Source organism: Sorex araneus, chromosome 3 (assembly GCF_027595985.1).
Source record: "Sorex araneus isolate mSorAra2 chromosome 3, mSorAra2.pri, whole genome shotgun sequence".
In the NCBI taxonomy this organism is placed as follows: Eukaryota; Metazoa; Chordata; class Mammalia; order Eulipotyphla; family Soricidae; genus Sorex; species Sorex araneus.
Window position 1 is genome coordinate 97,174,220 of NC_073304.1, and position 19,106 is coordinate 97,193,325.

Consider the following 19,106-nt stretch of genomic DNA (forward strand, 5'->3'; position numbering starts at 1 on the left):
GGTGAGGAATCAAACCGGGTCAGCTGCGTACAAGGCAAACACCCTACCTGCTGTGCTATCACAGTGTTCAGTGGTCTAAGGTGCCAGACTGGGGATACTTATATATGTAAAAGCTCATAGTTTTTATCTTTCTGTTCATTGAAAAATAGGCAGTGGCTTTCAAAACAAAGAGGACAGAGTTTCTCTGCAAGCCCTCCGAAAAACATAAATTGTAACAGGTCTTGGGCTCTTTCCGGATCTTTTGAAAGTTAAATTTCCACTCCTTCCTTTCTGAAAAACAGTAACATGTTTACTGTTTCTCCAAAGCAGTGCCATGGCATAACATAAATGAAAACAATTGCAAATGACTTAGATCTCACGAGAAAGAATAAAAGGTGAAAATACGCATTAGACGGGCTTCTGAAAACATAAAGGCAAAACCAAAAACCCGCTGTCTTCAGCAAGAACCACAAAGTTAAGCTCCTGGGCCACCGACTGGGCACCTACCTCCTTCTCCAATATTCTAGCGACTTCTCCTAGGGTCCGGTCTAATGCAGAAACCTTCGTGGTGGCCCCCGAGCCACTGTCTTGAACCTGCAGTTGTTTCAGAAGATCTTTGGCTAATCGCTGAAGCCTTCAATATAAAACGAAAGGGAAGAATGGTATTAGTGAGCTCAATGGCAATACTTTATTTTCCTAAACATCTGGAACAGAAGTTATTTTGATTGCTGTACTAGGAACTACCACAGGCAGCACTCGAGAGAATACAGAAATAAACAGTTCCTCAGTTTGGTACAGCTTTAAATTCAGGAACACCAACCCAGTGCTCATGGCACAAACCAGAACCAGAGGTCAGGCAGGAGCCAGGGAATTAACGGGAGCAACCGCTGTCTTAGACCTCACGGGGCGCTACACCTGATCAGGACTGAAGCCAGGGCAAAGATCTTTATCTTTATCTCCTTTGAGGCTGGCAGAGAAAATGACTAGAAGTACCTGAGCAGGTTTGTTCTGCTGCTTGCTTTGGTTTGGGGGCCACACTGAGATCACTCCTGGCTCTGTGCTCAAAGGTCCATATGGGGGGCTGGAGTGATAGTACAGCGGGTGGGGCATTTGCCTTGCACGCGGCCGACCTGGGTTCAATTCCCAGCATCCCACATGGTCCCCCGAGCACCGCCAGGAGTAATTCCTGAGTGCAGAGCCAGGAGTTAACCCCTGTGCATCGCTGGGTCTGACCCAAAAAGCAAAAAAAAAAAAAAAGGACCATATGGGAAGGCGGGGATCGAACCTGGGTTGGCTGTGTGTAAGGCAAGCACCTTGCCTGCTATACTATCTCTCCAGCCTTCCTGATCAGATTCTTAAACTTTGATTTCAATTTCCAAAGTATGCTTGGATAATAGCAGACAAGCACTGTAAACTTTCAGAATATTAATCCTACCCCCCACCGCCTCCGTCCAGCAAAACCCCATGTTCCAATTTGCAGGCAATCTGGGAACTGTCACAGCTGACGTAATTGACAGTTGCATGTGACAATTACTTTGTCTTCACCAAGAAGTAACACATATTATGTAGTTTGTGGTAATTCTCCAATAAGGGACTGTGTGCAATTTTTCTCTGAAGCCCTGAGTTCTTTTGCTTCATACACCTCACCCTGTAGGACCAATCCTCCTCTCCTTTCCTCTTACTTAAACATCGCCCCAACAGACACCATGTTCTCTCCCACATCTCTCCATTTCCCTGAAACTGTCATCCAGCTGAGGTCTGGCTTCCATTCCCACCTATGCGCCCCCATTACCATTCTTCTCTTATAAAGGCGCTGTTACTTCTCTGTCGCTCTGTGTGCGACTCCCACTACCCAAATCCAGCTGTAGTGAGCATCGCCCACGTCTGTTCGGCCCTTACTATGGGCCAGGCACCACTCTCAGTGCTCGCATGCAGGTATTTAATTGAACTGATGGCATCTGCCACCGTTCCCACTTCTGAGCCATTTCCACACACCAGATCCTACTAACTCTGCCCCGTCACCTGCTCACTCCTGCATTCTCCACACAGACCTGCCTCACACATTCCCCATGGTCCTCAAATCTCCACCGTCTTCATTTCCTTCTTGCTCTTCTAAGCCATCTCATTTAAATGAGATTAAATTCCAGAAGCTTCCAGAGTGCTAAAAGTTGCCTCACTTTCTGCCTTACACTCTGACGCCTCTCTGGATTTCAGCCATATTCCCTTTGTTCTCCCATTATAACAATGGTGTCTCCCACGTGGGGCTGATTCTGCCTTAGGGTGGCACCTTTCAGGATCCCCATCTCGTCCCTTCTTTCTGCTTCAGGGTCTCTGAGAGAGTTTGCCATTCATCCCTTCTGAAATGACCTTCCCATCCCTACATTATCTCCTCACCTGGTAATTTCTAGCTCAAGCACTGCTTTCTCTGTTCCGACTGTTCCTTCCCATCACAAGCTCATCACAACTCTATCCCATGAAAGAACTTTCTGAAAGTTGGGAAAGATCTGTGTCTGTCAAGCCCAACATGGTAGCTAAGGGTATAAAATACCCGGTGCATTTAAATAGTCAGTGGGACCAAGGATCTGAAAACTAATTGGTATCTCACTTTAACAATTTAAACTAAAAAAAAAAAAAAAAAAAACCTTATGTGGGTAATTTCTACTGTACCAGACAATGCAAAAGCAGCCTATTAAATCCATGCAAGTGGGGGCTGGAGCAATAGCACAGCGGGCAGGGCGTTGCCTTGCACGCGGCCGACCCGGGTTCGATTCCCAGCATCCCATATGGTCCCCTGAGCACTGCCAGGAGTGATTCCCGAGTGCAGAGCCAGGAGTAACCCCTGTGCATCACCAGGTGTGACCAAAAATAACCACAAAAAACAAAAAACAACACAAATAAATCCATGCAAGTGGTTCTCATCTGCCGACTCACTGTCTTAACCCTTTCAATTAACATACTACCTTCTCAAAGAACATGAAATGGAAGTTAATGAAGCATGGTCTCAAAAAAACATTCTTGCCTTACATGAATCTTAATATCCATAACCTCAAAGGTTTCAAATATTTTCATATTTATGTTATTATTTAACTCCCTCAAAAAGACCATCAACTAATATTATCTCCGTTGGGAAAAAGGAAGAAATGAAGGCTTTGGCAGACAGGGCCTCTGATCTTCAAATCTCATACCTTTATTTCCATAGCAGATTATTTTGAATTAATTTTTAATTTGAACAAAATAAGGTAATTTTAGCTCCCAATGAATAATTTCCTCAAATATAATTTGAACTAAAATGGTTTTATATTATACATACATATATGTATATGTGGGCTGGAGTGATAGCACAGCAGGTAGGGCGTTTGCCTTGCACGCAGCCGACCCGGGTTCGATTCCTTCGTCCCTCTCGGAGAGCCCGGCAAGCTACCAAGAGTATCCCGCCCGCACGGCAGAACCTGGCAAGCTCCCCATGGCGTATTTGATATGCCAAAAACAGTAACAACAAGTCTCACAATGGAGACATTACTGGTGCCCGCTCGAGCAAACTGATGAGCAATGGGATGACAGTGATACAGTGATATATATATATATGTGTATATATATATATATATATATATATATTTATGGAGAGTGCACAGACCAGACAGTGGTGCTCAGGGCTTACTCCTGGCTCTGCAGTTCCATCTGGGTGCTGGGGATTGAACGTGTGTCAGTCCCATGCAAGGCAAGCACCCTACCCCCTGCACTATGGCTCCAGCCTGTTTTTATGTAATATTAAAAAAATTCTCAAAGAAAAAGTCAATGCACTTTTAAAAGGCACAAAGCAACTCTAGTTCAAATGTAAGCTGAGGTTTATTTTGATAAGTTAAAGAATGAATACAAACTTTAAAATCAGAAATGTCTCTGCTTAAATTCTGGCTCCGGCAAACACCATATATACAATCCCTGGGGCAGGTCTTCAAGCATTCTGAACACCATTTTCTTCAGCCTGAAAGGGGACAAATGTCGCTTTCCTTTCCTAACTCTCATAACCCAAAGAGAGCTGACATGAAGTACTTAATGCCACTCAGTGATGTAGACATTTAATTAATGATCAACTCTCATTACTCTGTATTGACAGGAGGTTTCAGTCCAACAAAAGAAACAAGGGGATTACCAAAAAAAAAAAAAACCATAAAAACAGAGGAAAGAATAATGTACTTTTCCCTTCTAATCAAATATGGGCTGGAGTCCCATCCGATTAAAGTTACTGACCTTATCACGTGGGCGAGTATTGGCAGCAAACTTCTTTGTGTGATAGATAAGTAGCCACTTCAGCTCTTGGCTGAATCAAGTCTGCGCCCCATGTAACTAAATATCTCAGCCATAGCAACGGATGCATATGAATCTAGCAGTATCCTTACAGGAATGCTCACATTCCACTCACAAACCAGGGGCACTTAGGGAGGCCAAAGGACTATTTTAATTCACAGAATACAAGAGGCTTGGATTTCATCCTGAGGTCAATCAAATCCGGGATTCACAGAAACCTATGCTTCAAGGAAGAATGCCAAATCAAGGAGATGCTTTGGAAACACGAGCTAAACGTCTATTTCATCCCCTGCCTCCACAGAAGTCGCCCACAAATAATATAGCCCCTCTCAAGGAAAGAAGAAAAAAAGTACCAAGCTTTGATTCATACTGTAACTAATTACTGCAAGGCACAAGCGTCAGGTCCTGGGAGTTATATTTTTTCTACAGGGCAAGAACAGGAGCTGTTAGAAGGTGTAGTTTTTAACACCAAAATTGTTATTTGAGTCATTCCTGGTAGATCATTTCTCTAGCGTAAGAAAAAGTGAGCCTCGAACCCCTTGCCTGGAATGTACGTATCAGTCAGGTAAATGGCTTTGTGGAGATGTTGTATGGTCAAATATTTTCTTCTTGAAACCTGAACAAATGCCAATAATAACTCTAAGTTCAAATCTATCACCAATGAATGTGAAAATGTAGAATTATCTCTGTAGGAAGCTAACTTGTATCACAGGAAAGTTCTGGGAGTTCAGGGGCATGAGTAGGATTATTTGTGAAAATATAAGCAAGGAGTCTGGGTCCACTTTAAGAAACAACGTTGTTCAGGGGGATGGACTGAAAGACATAAATACACGATTCCCCCGTAACCTCTTCTTTTTGAAAAGAGACATGGTCTATATTTAGGAACAGTGGGTTTCTCTCTACTTGTACTACATAGTAAGTCTGTTCTAAATAAAAGAGCTTGAAAATATCCTGCCCACACAGCAGAGCCTGGCAAGCTCCCCGTGGCATATTCAATATGCCAGAAACAATAACAACATGGAGATGTTACTGGTGCCCGCTCGAGCAAATTGATGAACAACAGGAGGACAGTGCTACAGTGCTAAAAATTCAGCTAGTACCTTTTGAAGTTTACTATATAAGATGGTAACTGTCCATTTATATATACTACATCCTATACCAAATACCTTTCATCTTCCTTGCCAGTATCGATTTTGGGGGAATAAGGAAACTCCCACTTTACCCTTTTATTGTTTATTGTTCGCTTTGCTTTGTTGAGTCACACTGAACAATGGTCAGGGCTTACTCTTGGCTCTGCACTCAAGAATTATTCCTGCTGGTAATTACTGGTGCTCAGGAGCTGGGTCGGTCGCATGCAAGGCAAACGCCCTCCCTGCTGTACTATCACTCCAGCCCCTGTTTTTCCCTCTTAGGGAGACACCTCATACTCACACATGTATGAATGAACTACGGGGTTCAATGCTTCAGGCTGTTACCAGGCCATTAATTTTGAGTGGAATCAGAAAATATCTGTATTTTATTTACTTATTTGCTTATTAATATATCAGTACCCCCTTAAAGCTACTTCAGGTTCCTTTCTATGAAGCAAATATTGCAACAAAGCAGGTAAAATAAACATCTTTTTTGTTTCCCAGTACATATAAAAATGATGTTCAGTTGAAACTATAGACTATTTAGCGCACAAAAGTATTATGTCGAAGAAGATAATTCACTTACGCACATACCTCAATTACCTTCCTGAAAAAAAAAATCAAAAATATAATTATCATATGACCCAGCAATTCCACTCTTTGGCACCTATCCCAAGGTCACACAATAATTCAATTGAAACAGGATTTGTGCACACCGACGTCCATTGGAGCGCTAAGCACAACAGCCAAGACATGGAAGCAACCTGTGTCCAATGCCAGGTCAGTGGAAAAGAGGCTGTGGCACATATACACAACGACACACTACGCAGGTCTGAGAAAAGGTGGACTCAGTATGAGACTAATACCCGAGGTCAGTAGAAACAAAGGCCAGGCAGGAATGGTCCATGATTAGAAGTTTGCCACGAGAAGTGGTGGGGGTTAGGGGGAGGGCAGTTGGGACAGTAAAGGGACCACTATGACAAGGACAGTTGGAAAGGATCACTCTTGACAAGAACTGAGTGCTGAACGGAGGTAAAGGGACAAGCATACCTTTGCAATACAGATACTAAAAGGTACCTTTCAGTATCTGTATTGCAAACTGTAATGCCCAAAAGGAGGAGTGGGGGGTGGAGGAAGAAGAAAAGTACCACACGCACTTGATGGCACATCATTGTCCCAGGTTGTGACAACCAACAAGCTATCATATAGTTCCAGACAGAGCCAGCCAAACGCCCCAGCAGTGTCTGCCCCACAAGCCATGGGTTGGAAACCACTGTGTAGGGCATAAACTGTCACCGGCGGGTCCGGGCAATGAGGACCCAGATATACTGGTGACAGGCAGAGACTAACAAGAACTGAAATAGAGGAGAAAATACTCACTTTGCTTTATAAGGCGAGTCAGAGCCAGAATTTGTGGTGTCCACTGAAGTTTCATATTCCTTGGCCCTGAAAAGAAAAAATGTTTTATCGCTTTTAATGATTTCCATGCTCATGTTCATCACATAAAAATCACAGCTTCATCTTCTCCTCACAGAATTTGGGCTGCTACTTTTTAACACTTGGACTATTTTTTTAGGTTTCTTTTGAAATTACTATAGATGCTATCATCACTGTATCACTGTCATCCCATTGTTTGTTGATTTACTCGAGTGGGCACCAGTAACGCCTCTATTACATTCAGCCCTGAGATTTTAGCAGCCTCTCCTTACTCATCTTTCCCAACAATTGGAGGCTCTTTCAGGGTCAGGGGAATGAGATGTATTGTTACTGTTTTTGGCATATTGAATATGCCATGGGTAGCGTGCCAGGCTCTGCCTGTGCGGGCGGGATACGCTCGGTAGCTTGCCAGGCTCTCTGAGAGGTATATCTGTGTGTGTGTATATGTGGTGTGTGTGTGTATACATACATATATATATACATGTGTATATATGTATATATGTATATATATGACAAAAAATGTCTATTGGGTCATAGAAAGCAGATTCATATAAAACACAGTTGAGTTTATAAAACCAGTTCAGAATAACGCTGCTTTCTAAAATGTCAAAACCAGGATAGAATATGAAACCATACATTTTTATAAGGGAGGTGACGCTCCTTAATGTCACTCTACTTTAAGAGGAAATATAGTGCAAAAATCGGGGCTGTAGTGATAGTACAGTGGGAAGGGCATTAGCCTTGCACACAGCGGTCCAGCTTCAATGTCCAGTACTCCATCTGGTCCCCTGAGTACCACCAAGAGTAGTTCCTGAGTGCGGAGCCAGGAGTATCACCAATTGTGCCCTCAAAATGATATATCGCGAAAATGAGGGAAAACACTGTCATTTGGGTTCAAAAATAACTTCAAAGGAGGTAGGTAAAAAAATGGCCAGATATCCGACTTGAACCAGTAGGTGAGACAGAGCCATTAACACAGACATTAACAGACCGCCAATCTGAGGCACGTGTCCCTACTACTCACTAATATTCACTAATATTTCCTTGGTCTGTCAATCTTTTAAAGGGTAAAAGTAATTTTTTTTTGCTTTTTGGGTCACACCTGGTGATGCACAGGGGTTACTCCTGGCTCTGCACTCAGGAATTACCCCTGGCCGTGCTCAGGGGACCATATGGGATGCTGGGATTTGAACCCGGGTTGGCAAAGTGCAAGGCAAACGCCTTACCTTCTGTGCTATCTCTCCAGCCCCGGTAAAAGTAATTTAAATTTTAAAAGGCCACTCCAAGGAAGCTAGTCTCAAACAATCAGTCAACATTAGCAATGCTGGTGGTAATGACAGGAATAAAAAAGAGCAAGTACTGCTTCTTTGTAAAAAAAAAAAAAATTGTGAATGCTACAGATCACAACAGGCTGGAGACAGCACAGTGGGTAAGGCATTTGCCTTGCATGAGGACCGAGCCGGTTCTTCGATTCCTCCACCCCTCTTGGAAAGCCCGGCAAGCTACTGAGAGTATCCAGCCCGCATGCAGAGTCTGGCAAGCTCCCCATGGTGTATTTGATATGCCAAAAACAGTAACAACAAGTCTCACAATGGAGACGTGACTGGTGCCCGCTCGAGCAAATTGATGAGCAACGGGATGACAGTGACAGTGACAGTGATAGATCATAACAGCCCTAAGGAGGAAAACACAAACTAGCACAGGTGACTCTTAGAAAGGGAACACCTAAGTTAGAATTAAACATTAAAGTAGGAATTGCTTCAACCTATGCATGCTCGCCACTCTCAGCCAAGATCTTAAGGCATACCAAATGGGGAAATAATGGCTCTGTCACTGTAAGGGACTGTCTAAGGAAATATGAAAAGAAAACAACAACAATGTAGGGTGTGATGTGTCCCAAGCCTTGTTCCAAAAGTCACATGTCACCCAGTCCTGAAATCTTCATATGGTGCCACAACCCATCTCTCATGGGTGCTAAGGAGTGTTATAGCAAAACATATATTCAAAATACACATATTTGGGAAGGACCAACCCCATTCTCCATGTGAACACTCCCATCCCCAAACTCATGTTATTAGCTGAGATGGTATTAGCCACATTACTCAAAATGGGGACCTTGACACCATTTATTCTCAGCTGTCAATTAATCATTGCCGGAGTTTTCTACGCTATGAAAACTACAGAAGACCACAGAGATGTAAGATATACCACAAGGATTTAGGGAAATCATAATAGGTATGTTCAAGCACATATTCTTGGTAAGGAGAAGACATGACAGCATTGTAGCACTGTAGCACTGTCCTCCAGGTGGTCATCAATTTGCTCCAGCGGGCACCAGTAATGTCTCCATTGTGAGACTTGTTGTTACTGTTTTTGGCATATCGAATACGCCATGGGTAGTGTGCCAGGCTCTGCCGTGCGGGCGGGATACTCTTGGAATTTGCCGGGCTTTCCGAGAGGAACGGAGGAATCAAACCTGGGTCGACTGCGTGCAAGACAAACGCCCTATCTGCTGTGCTATCTCTCCAGTCATACATAATTCTACAAAGTAGAAGCGAACAAGATCTATGGCCACGAGCTCTCATTTCTAGCTTATGTGGTGGTAGGTTTCCTAAAGTAAATGTATGATGTGCTTGAGTGAAAGACAGACAGACATCTGAACAACACAGGAAGAGGAAATGGCATTTATATTCGAGAAACAAAAGCAAACAAAGCTGCAGAGCAAGGAAGTTAGCTTAAGGAACAGTGTAAAGAGAGAGCCAGTTTGTGGGTGCAAAAGACTAAAATACGAGAACTGGTGAAAGACTAAAAAGAATTCTTTCAGAAAGCCTATTATTAAGTTCTGATGATTTTTAGATAATAAACCATCAAGATTTTCAAACGTTCGGGCGAGGGACATAGTACGATTGTATACTGATTTCCTAGACACATGGATTAGTAGAATAACTCCAAAGTTCTCAACCTTATAACTTCACCTCCATAAAACAGATGACAAATCTTCCCAAATCATTAATTCCTGATGCTATTTCTTTGGTTAACTGTTCATAGTACTTCTTTTCCAAAACATCTATTTAATCTGGTAACCATACAAGGAGCTTCATAACTTGATTCTATTTTATTTTAAAAATTTTATATTTTTGGAAATTATCATCTATATTTTATGCCTGAATTTGCACACTACATTGGAGACAAGATCTTGAGTGTTCTTTTTTTTAAATGTAGAAAAATCGTCATGATAGGATATGTCCACCAGGGGGCAGTACACCTTAATACCTACAGAGAATAAGGCAGAAGGCAACAGGAAAATACTACTTTTATCCTTCAACATTTCAATTGATATGGATATGTAAACATTGGAAAAATAGAATCATTGTCTATCAATTCCTCCAGAATATCCCACTGAGACCCCCCAAACCATTCATCACCATCTCTGTGTCTTTACACGCACTTTCTCTCCCCACCAGCACCCGCATGTAAGGTGAGGGTCTGCCTTTACACTGGTTAGTGATTATCGCCCATGATCCTCTCATAACCAGCACTGTGTGACCAATGGCCATGTCTGTGGTGAGAGTCTTAGCAACTTTCAAGTTTCAGATCATGTTGCATTATATTATTCCAGGTATTGTATCAGCTAACGATGGCCACCAGGCCATACGTATGACCATGGATCTGCCTCTCACCGTTTCCCTTAACTGCAGCATTTTCAAATTCCACATATAAATGCCTCATTCACTGTCCTCTGATTATTTTCCCTTAGTAGAATGTCCTCAAGACACAGACAAGTTGCTGCAAAAGGCCAAATTCTCCTCCTCCTCCTCCTCTTCTTCTTCTTTTTGTTTTAAATGGGTGTCCTCTATTGCTGTCAAGAATGTTACAGTAAAGATGCATTCTCCAGAGTTGCCACCAATTCTTGCCTGGCTCCCTCTCTCTCACTGGAACCTCCATGAAATCCAGCAGGTTTGTTTTCTTCCATCCACCTCCTTAACTCGTATCTGGGCCAAACATTTTGGCCTTTGATTTTAGCCCTAATGAACCACTTGTCTAATGACTGTGTGTGGAAGCTTTTTTCCCACATGCAGTGTCCTGAACACACACAGGAAGACAAAATGGCATTTATATTCGAGATGTAATAATTTACAGCACAGGGGTTAAAGCACTGGCCTTGCATGCACAGACCCGGGTTCAATCCCTGGGACTTCCTATGGTCCCCCAGCACCCCTGGGTGTGACCCCTGAGAACAGAGTCAGAAATAGCCCCCTGAGCATTGCTTTCAGTGACCCAACCCCAACTCCAATTGAAACGGTAAAAAGGTAATTTTTACTTTTTACTTTTAAAAGACAGCACAAAGAAAAATAAAACTAAGAGCTGGATCGTACACTAAGACAATGATGGTTGGAGGAATCAGTCAGGATGGGAGATGTGTGCTGAAAGAGAAAGGACCAAACGTGATCATCGCTCTGAATCTATACTGCAAACCATAATGCGCAAAAGTAGAGAGAGCGTATGGGGAAAATTGTCTGCCATGAAAGCAGAGGGAGGGCGGGAAAGGGGGGTATACTGGGGACGCTGGTCGTGGGGAATGTACTGATGGAGGGATGGGTGTTTGATCATCATGAGATTGAAACTCAAACATAAAAGCTTTGTAACTATATCTCACAGTGATTCAACTTGGGAAAAAAAGCTGGATCTTTTAAAAAAAAAATGGCCATTAGCTGGGCTCAAGAAAAAACAAATAATTTAAAAAACAGAATCAGTGAGCTATAGAGATAGTATAGGGATGCAGGCACTTGCCTTCCACACAGCTGCCTCTGGCCCTGAGCACCGCCAGGAGTGATGCCTGAGTCAGAGCCAAGAGTAAGGATTGAGCATGGCCAGGTGTGACCCAGCTCCATCCCAATAAAATACACAGAATCAGGTCTGAAGTTATAGCGCAGCATGCAGGCACTGGCCTTGCACACAGCTGACGCCAACCCCAGGAGTCTCCTGAGTCCTGCCATGAGTGATCCCCGAGTACAGTGCCAGGAGGATACCCTGAGCACCACTGGGTGAGCCAAATAACCCCCCAAAAAAACAAACAAAAAATAGAATCAGAAACAAAAGGCAACAGATATCAAAGAAATCAATACCAAGGATCAGATGAGATTATGAATAATCTCCCACTACTAGTTTATAACCTTCCAGACTGAATGGGGAGACAAGAGAAAACCTGTTGAGGCAAGAGACCGAACAGTGATCCAAAGTCTCGATTTCCGACCAACAGTTTCTCCAGACAGGAGCCTGGGTCCCGGGAGCCTGATGGGAAAGGTTTAACAAACTTTCAGAGATCACACATCATCAAATCTTTCAAAATAATGAAAAGGGAATTCTTCCAGGCACTTTTCCTGAGGCCAACATTATTCTAATACGAAAAGTAAGTTAAAACATCACTAAAAATAAAAATTCTACCAATATCCCTGAACACGATAGCAAAGATCCTTCATAAAATCCAATTTAACAGTACATTAAAAGGATCACACATCACAATCAGGTGGAACCGATAACGAGGACACAGGGTGGTTTGACACTGAAAAATTAATGAAATAGGGCTGTCTCGACAGTCTGGGTTGCCTGCACACAGACCACAGGGTTCCCCAGGCCCCACAAGAACGATCCCCGAGCACAGAGCACGGGCCTTAACGTGCAAAGTTCACACACGCAGCCAGACTGGAGCTGAGATGGGAGAGGAGAAAGGGCTCGGCAGACACAAGCGGCGAGCTGAAGGAGCTGGAGTGATAAGACGGCGGGCAGGGCGTTTGCCTGGCGCGCGAATGACCCAGCAGCCCTTATGCTCCCTTGAGCCCAGACCTAGGAGTCAGCCCCAAGCACTGCTCAGCGTGGCCCCCAACAAGCAAACAAAATCCCCTTTCTGGGCCAGAGTTCAAGAAGTTGGAAAAAAAAAAAAAAGAGGGGGGGGGGGGGAGGAAAGAAAAAAATGAAAAGGAAAAAGAAAAAGAAAAGGTGATGAGTTGACTGAAACAAAGATGACGAGATGAGGAGGGGTCTGGGCAGGGGGACTGCAGAGTGTCAGTGAAACCGAAGATCTAACACGGGTGGTGACTGGCACACAGAGAACGCCGGAAGCCACAGCCTGCGGGAGCTCATACGGAGAACAGACCCACGGAGGGGCTCCCTTTCAGCACCTCAGTGTTGGGGCTCAGCATGCTGCTTTTGGAATGAAGGTCGCTAAGACCCCCAAGGACACCATGAAAAGATTTTCAGAAACTTGGCAGGACTTCAAAAATAAAATGGAAGTAGGGGCCAGAGCAATGGCGCAGCAGGTAAGGCACTTGCCTTGCACATGGCTGACCCAGGTCTCCCTCCCACTCCCCAAGCACCACCAGGAGTGATTGATCCCTGAGTGCAGGTAGGGAGTTTGCCTTGCATGTGAATGACCCAGCACCTGGGGCCATACCCTGAGCATCTCTGGCTAGCACTCTCATCCTGTTGTTCATCGATTTGCTCAAGCGGGCACCAGTAATGTCTCCATTGTGAGACTTGTTGTTACTGTGTTTGGCATATAGAATACGCCATGCGGAGCTTGCCAGGCTCTGCCATGCGGGCAGGATACTCTTGGTAGCTTGCCAGGCTCTCCGAGAGGGACAAAGGAATCAAATCCGGGTCGGCCACGTGCAAGGCAAATGCCCTACCTGCTGTGCTATCTCTAGGTATAACCCCGAAACAAACAAAACAAATCAAAAACCCACAAAATGACATGGAAGTAAGCCTCATTCTTCTTGACCTGAACGAGCACTTTGGAGTGAGTGTACCCTGCTTTCCTAGCAGGAAACGGTACCTGCTCTGCCGGCCACTGCCCCAAACTTGACCCTGGAGTTACAGGACACTCGCCACTCTCTGACACTTCTCTTCCTGTGATTCCCAGGATCCAGCTTCATGGTCTTTTCAAGACAACAAAAAATATTGGGGCTGCACATACTCTGGACTGCCCTTCCCGCCACGGGCCCGGAATGATCTAGGAAGAAGGCTCTCGAGGTCCTGATAAAAGCCTCATCAGTCATCAGAAGGCGCTCGAGCCCGTGAAGTGATGATGTGCCACGGGGCCCGTCGGATCCGCAGATGCCACCCGGAGGCTGATGATAAACTACAGGTCTCACCACTCGCTCTCCAGCCCCAGATATTTCTTAAACTTTTTCTTGTTGTGACAGGCCGCCAAATTGATTAAATCTAGTCACGGGGCTGGGTGCTGCCGCCGGCAGACCTCTATTTGTTGATTGCTATTGATTTTCTTTGATACTTCATTTAAAAATCAATAGCTGGAAAGAAAAATAGGCTTGGTTTACACATACTTAAACATACTATGGTAGGCTGGAGGGGGCGCCAGTTTGGCAGGGCCTGGGCAGCCAATTATAAGAAGAGCTCTTAACAGGTGAAAGCCAGGGCTTCAGATCAATATGCAGTTTTCCTTCTCAATCAAAGAAAGTGGTCATAAATTAGACTCATCAGTGTTATTTTCAAGGATTTCTTGATGCGAACAACTTTAAACCTTTTTTGGGGGAGGGGTTGTGGGGACCAGGGTTTTTACATTCAAGAAGGATACACCATGTGAGAGGTATTTTTTGGTGTTATATTGAGAAGGGGAAACTTATGGTACCTGGAGTTCATCCGGGCCTTTATCTTTTTGGCTCGTTTTTTGTTTTTCTGCCGCTCTTCTCCATCTCTCGAGGGCTCTGGTGGAGCTGCAGTCTCGACCACGATGTCAATAACATACTTCTTTAAGGAAAGATGTTCCTGAAGGATAAACAAAGGACATAATAATGATTTTTTAAAAAAAAATAGCAAAGAATAGACTCCAGGGAATATGAAAGGTCATACTGATGAAACTGAGAGCAGTCATCACAAAATACTGGTTTCCATGTGATCCCGAGAAACAATAAACTAATGGCAACAACTCAAGCTTCTAATAGACTCAGCAAGCCCTCACTGGACCTACCTTAAATATGCTAAGCTAAATGCTTAAGGATACAGGCATATAATACCTGTCCGCTTCAACCTACCACTCTAGTAGGAGAGGTAAAAGATAAACACGAGTCTAGAACGGCAATTATGACAGGGCAGTATGTGCCAATTGCAGAGTTGGAAAGCGTCACGAACTCAGAGAGGAACAGAGACCATTGCCACTGGGTGTAAAGGAGGAAAATTTTGAAGGAAGAAGCATTAGGGCCTAAGGCCTTACGTGCAGTCTTACACAGAGCCAATCCAAGTTCGATACTGGGCACCCCCGATTGGTCCCACCAAGACCAGGAACGAACCATAAGTACGGAGCCAGGAGAGAGCCCTGAGCACAGCTGAGTGTGTCCCAAAACAACAACACAACAACAACAACAGAGAGAAGAAGCAGGGCCGGGGAGATAGTACAGCGCGCAGGGCGCTTGTCTCGCACGCTGCTGACCTGGGTTTCATCCTCAGCACCACACGTGGTCCCCTGAGCACCACTAGGATAATCTCTGAGCAAAGAGCCAGGAGCAAACCCTGCGCTCTGCCGGCTGTGCAGCCCCCATCTGCCCCCACCCCCACCCCCCCAAAAAAAAAAGCACTATATATCCGACCCCCTCAAGGATGAACTGACAGGAATATACAAATATAGATGATGTGAGAATTTGGGAATTGGGACTTGCAGTTGAGGAAAAGTGGCAGAAAGGAGCAAGGAAAGGGGCAATCCAGAAAATAGATGAGACAGCGGCTGTGGTAACCGGCAGCAGAGGCTTCATCTGGCCTGAGGACACACACTTGCCCTCACTTTCCGCCTCTCCTACCCAAGAGCTAGAACCACCACCCTGCCTGGGAGTATAATGTACACCAGAGACTACAGTTAACAATGCTGAGTGGCTTGTACTAAGGCAGGTTCTCATCTTCACAAGAAACAGCAAATTTACAACAATATGATGGATATTAATTATTAATCACTGTATCACTGCATCACTGTCAACCCATTGTTCATCGAATACGGCACTGTTGGGAAGGATGAGTAAGAAGAGGCTACTAAAATCTCGGGGCTGGGACGAATAAATTAATAAAATTAGTAATAAATATTAATTAATAAATTTATCACTGTCATGTCATCCCTTTGCTCATTGATTTGCTTGAGTGGGCACCAGTAACGGCTCCATTGTGAGACTTGTTGTTACTGTTTTTGGCATATCGAAAATACCACAGGTTGCTTGCCAGGCTCTGCTGTGCAGGTGGGATACTCTCGGTAGCTGGCTGGGCTCTCTGAGAGGGATAGAGGAATCGAACCCAGGTCGGCCACATGCAAGGCAAACGCCCTACCCGCTGTGCTATCACTCCAATCCTCCCAAACTCCCAAGCTGTAATAAGTAAAAAAAAAAAAAAAAAAAAAAAACATTGAATGAATTTGTGAAGGAGGTGAGGTGGGAAGAAGGAGGAAAACTGGCTTCATGGGTAGAAGGGTCGCTGACACGGTGGCGGGTTTGGGGACAACAGAAAAATGGGGCTCCCAATTTTTAGTGCAACATAAATTGAACTAAGTATTTGATCTATCATCATTCACTTGGATGAGGGTTCTTGGGATATTATTTTAAAAATTATTTTCTATTATTCACAATTAGCTATGAAAAAAAATAGACAAAGAGCCTGCTCAAAGTGAGAAAGCCAAAATTACATGAGCAGCATAGCACATGATGAAATAACAGAGGTTAAAACTTGACACCAGGCGGTATGACTAGGGAGACACACAATTTTATCTTTAATTATTTAAGCAACAATGACACGAGACACAGCATTTTTCAGAGGTTCCGCACTGTAGTCTGACATCTGTATATATGACATTGTGATTACTACCAAAACTCTAGTTTCTACCCATCACCAAATATCCCCTTTATCCAGTTCAGCCCACACACTCACTGCCTTCACCTCTGGTAACTACCACTTTGTTCTTGTAATGCAGGAGTTTGTTTTGTCTGATTTATTTGTCATGTTTATCTTCTATGTGTGTTTATTACCTTAGGAGACACAGCGGAAAAATAGAAAATTGTGTGCATCATTAAACTTTTCAAATTATAGACCTACCCAAGCAAAGAACTGGAGCGACAGCACAGCGGGTAGGGCGTTTGCCTTGCACGCGGCCGACCCGGGTTCGATCCCTGGCATATGGTCCCCCAAGCACCGCCAGGTAGTAATTCCTGAGTGCAAAGCCAGGAGTAACCCCTGAGCATCACTAGGTGTGACCCAAAAAGAAAAAAAAATGTTAAATGATGTCTCTTTCATTTTTGCCCGATATTTAATTCAATGATAAGTAGACTGGCTGGCAAGACCATATGGCTGTGGGGCAGTGGGATGTGAAAAGCCCCAGTCTGGGGGATCGGAGCCACAATTACACAGGCAATACATGAAGCCCAAGGAAGTGAGGTCGCCGTGTCTTCCAGCTCTACGCTGGTTGGTTCCTCGCTGTTTTTAGTAAAACTATCACCGCAGATCAGAGCCTACACATTGGGTTCTGGGACTCAGGCAGAGCAAGAATCTAAAGCCACCAGTTAGAGGGTGGAAATCAGGAAGACCTTCCCAGGCTCATGGGCTGGAATACTGTGGGGACAGATCAGAGTAAGGAATGGGAGGTGCTGCCTGCCCGGGTCCACGGACACCCCAGAACTGCCGGAAACCCCGAATGCTGGACATGCAGCCCCAAGATCGCTCTCAGCGGGGACCTTCTAGCTCTTCTGGCAGGGGTGCCTGTGAGGTAGAGACTCGGAGGAGGGGCATTTGGATTGTCATTCTAACCAGCTCCAAGAAAGCAGAGCTGCCAGCACGTTTCTTGGGGAGGCTCAATTTACTTCCTCCACTGCAGCCGCCAATTAACTTGAGCCCTGTCTATTATCGAGGAAATACTGGTTTACGATGCTGTATGGGTTTGGGGTGAGCGGTTTCTAACTCTGGCCATTGTCTGTGTCACACCACGTCCACCAGCAAGTGTCAGTTATTAGCATCCACCTCCAGGCATCCCCACCCTTCTTCATGGTCCCACATCGTCAGCTGCTAACCAGCCCCTGTCGTCAGAGTATCTGGACTCCTTCTGTCTGGTAACTGGATTTCTTGTATTCTGCAAGGGAGTGAAAGATACCAGATTTGTCATCTTTTCTCATTCGGAATCATTTCACTTAGCATTAAATTCCCTTAGGGTTCATCCATGTTGTTGTAAATGGCAAGATGACACCTTTTCTATGATTGAACAGTATTTTACTATGAGCATATACCACCTCTCCATCACTATACAACTACTGCCAGGTGCCTGGGCTATTTCTTATAGTGCTATTAAGTATAGTGAGTGTGTACAATGGACATAAAGATGCATATATACACACAGACACAAACACACACACACACAATATACACAGACTGACCAGATCTTTTTATCAAAGAAGGCTTAATGAGACATAGACCTGATTAATTTTAAATAATAGTAATACTAATACATTCATTGTAAACAAAACTCATTCATTGTAAAATGATTAATAAAAAGCCTCAGGCCTCATACCTATGCAGTTCTGTTAATATATAAACAAGTGGTATGATTTCTACATTCATATATGAAGAGCAGGAAATAATTAGAACAAAGTGTTAACAGCAGACAGAAGTATTTTTTCTCAAAATAACCATACTGAATTTCCACAAATGAATATATTTTAGTCACTATGAGATCAATGCTAGCAGTAAATAATAGTAAATTTAAATAGAATTCATGTGTCTGAGATTACAATTTCAACAGCTTGCTTACTTGCTTTGTAGAAGAGTTAGTGTAACTGTAATATATACTCATCTTTTTGTATCTACTTACAATTCCAAGTATTATGTCACAGAAAAAGAAAAAATTTCTTTTTGAGACACAGTATCTATGATTTACTTAGTAACTCTGCGAAAGTTATCATTTCAGAATTATAACTTTCACAAAGATCTTTGGATCTTTCTTTTCTGACATAATGTCAAAGATTCAGCTTCTTGGTTCAGTGAGAGTCCGCCCCCCTTTAACAACATAGGAATGTCTTAGATGGCTACTCTACTTGCTGTTATTTTAAATAAGTATTAATAGTCACAACAGTCACTGATTTTTCTTTCTGTCATTAAAGCAGATTTGTCCAGTACAAACAGCTTTACCATGAGTCAAAAGATCTACACTAGGATAAATTCTGAGACTAACTCTTAACTTCTATGGAATTCAGTTTTCTCTCTAATAAAAAAGAAAAGATA

The 19,106-nt window shown here is 43.7% G+C and overlaps 1 protein-coding gene across 1 annotated transcript in view; it reads right to left on the reverse strand.

Moving 5' to 3' along the window:
- The window catches only part of SCAPER (S-phase cyclin A associated protein in the ER), a 363,121-nt gene that overhangs the window by 202,828 nt on the left and 141,187 nt on the right, over positions 1-19,106 (reverse strand). The window contains exons 21-23 of the mRNA XM_055130600.1: positions 14,500-14,636; positions 6,795-6,860; positions 487-613 (exon numbers count right to left, since the gene is read on the reverse strand). Coding sequence (XP_054986575.1) covers positions 487-613; positions 6,795-6,860; positions 14,500-14,636 — 330 coding nt within the window. The remainder of the gene's footprint in view (positions 1-486; positions 614-6,794; positions 6,861-14,499; positions 14,637-19,106) is intronic.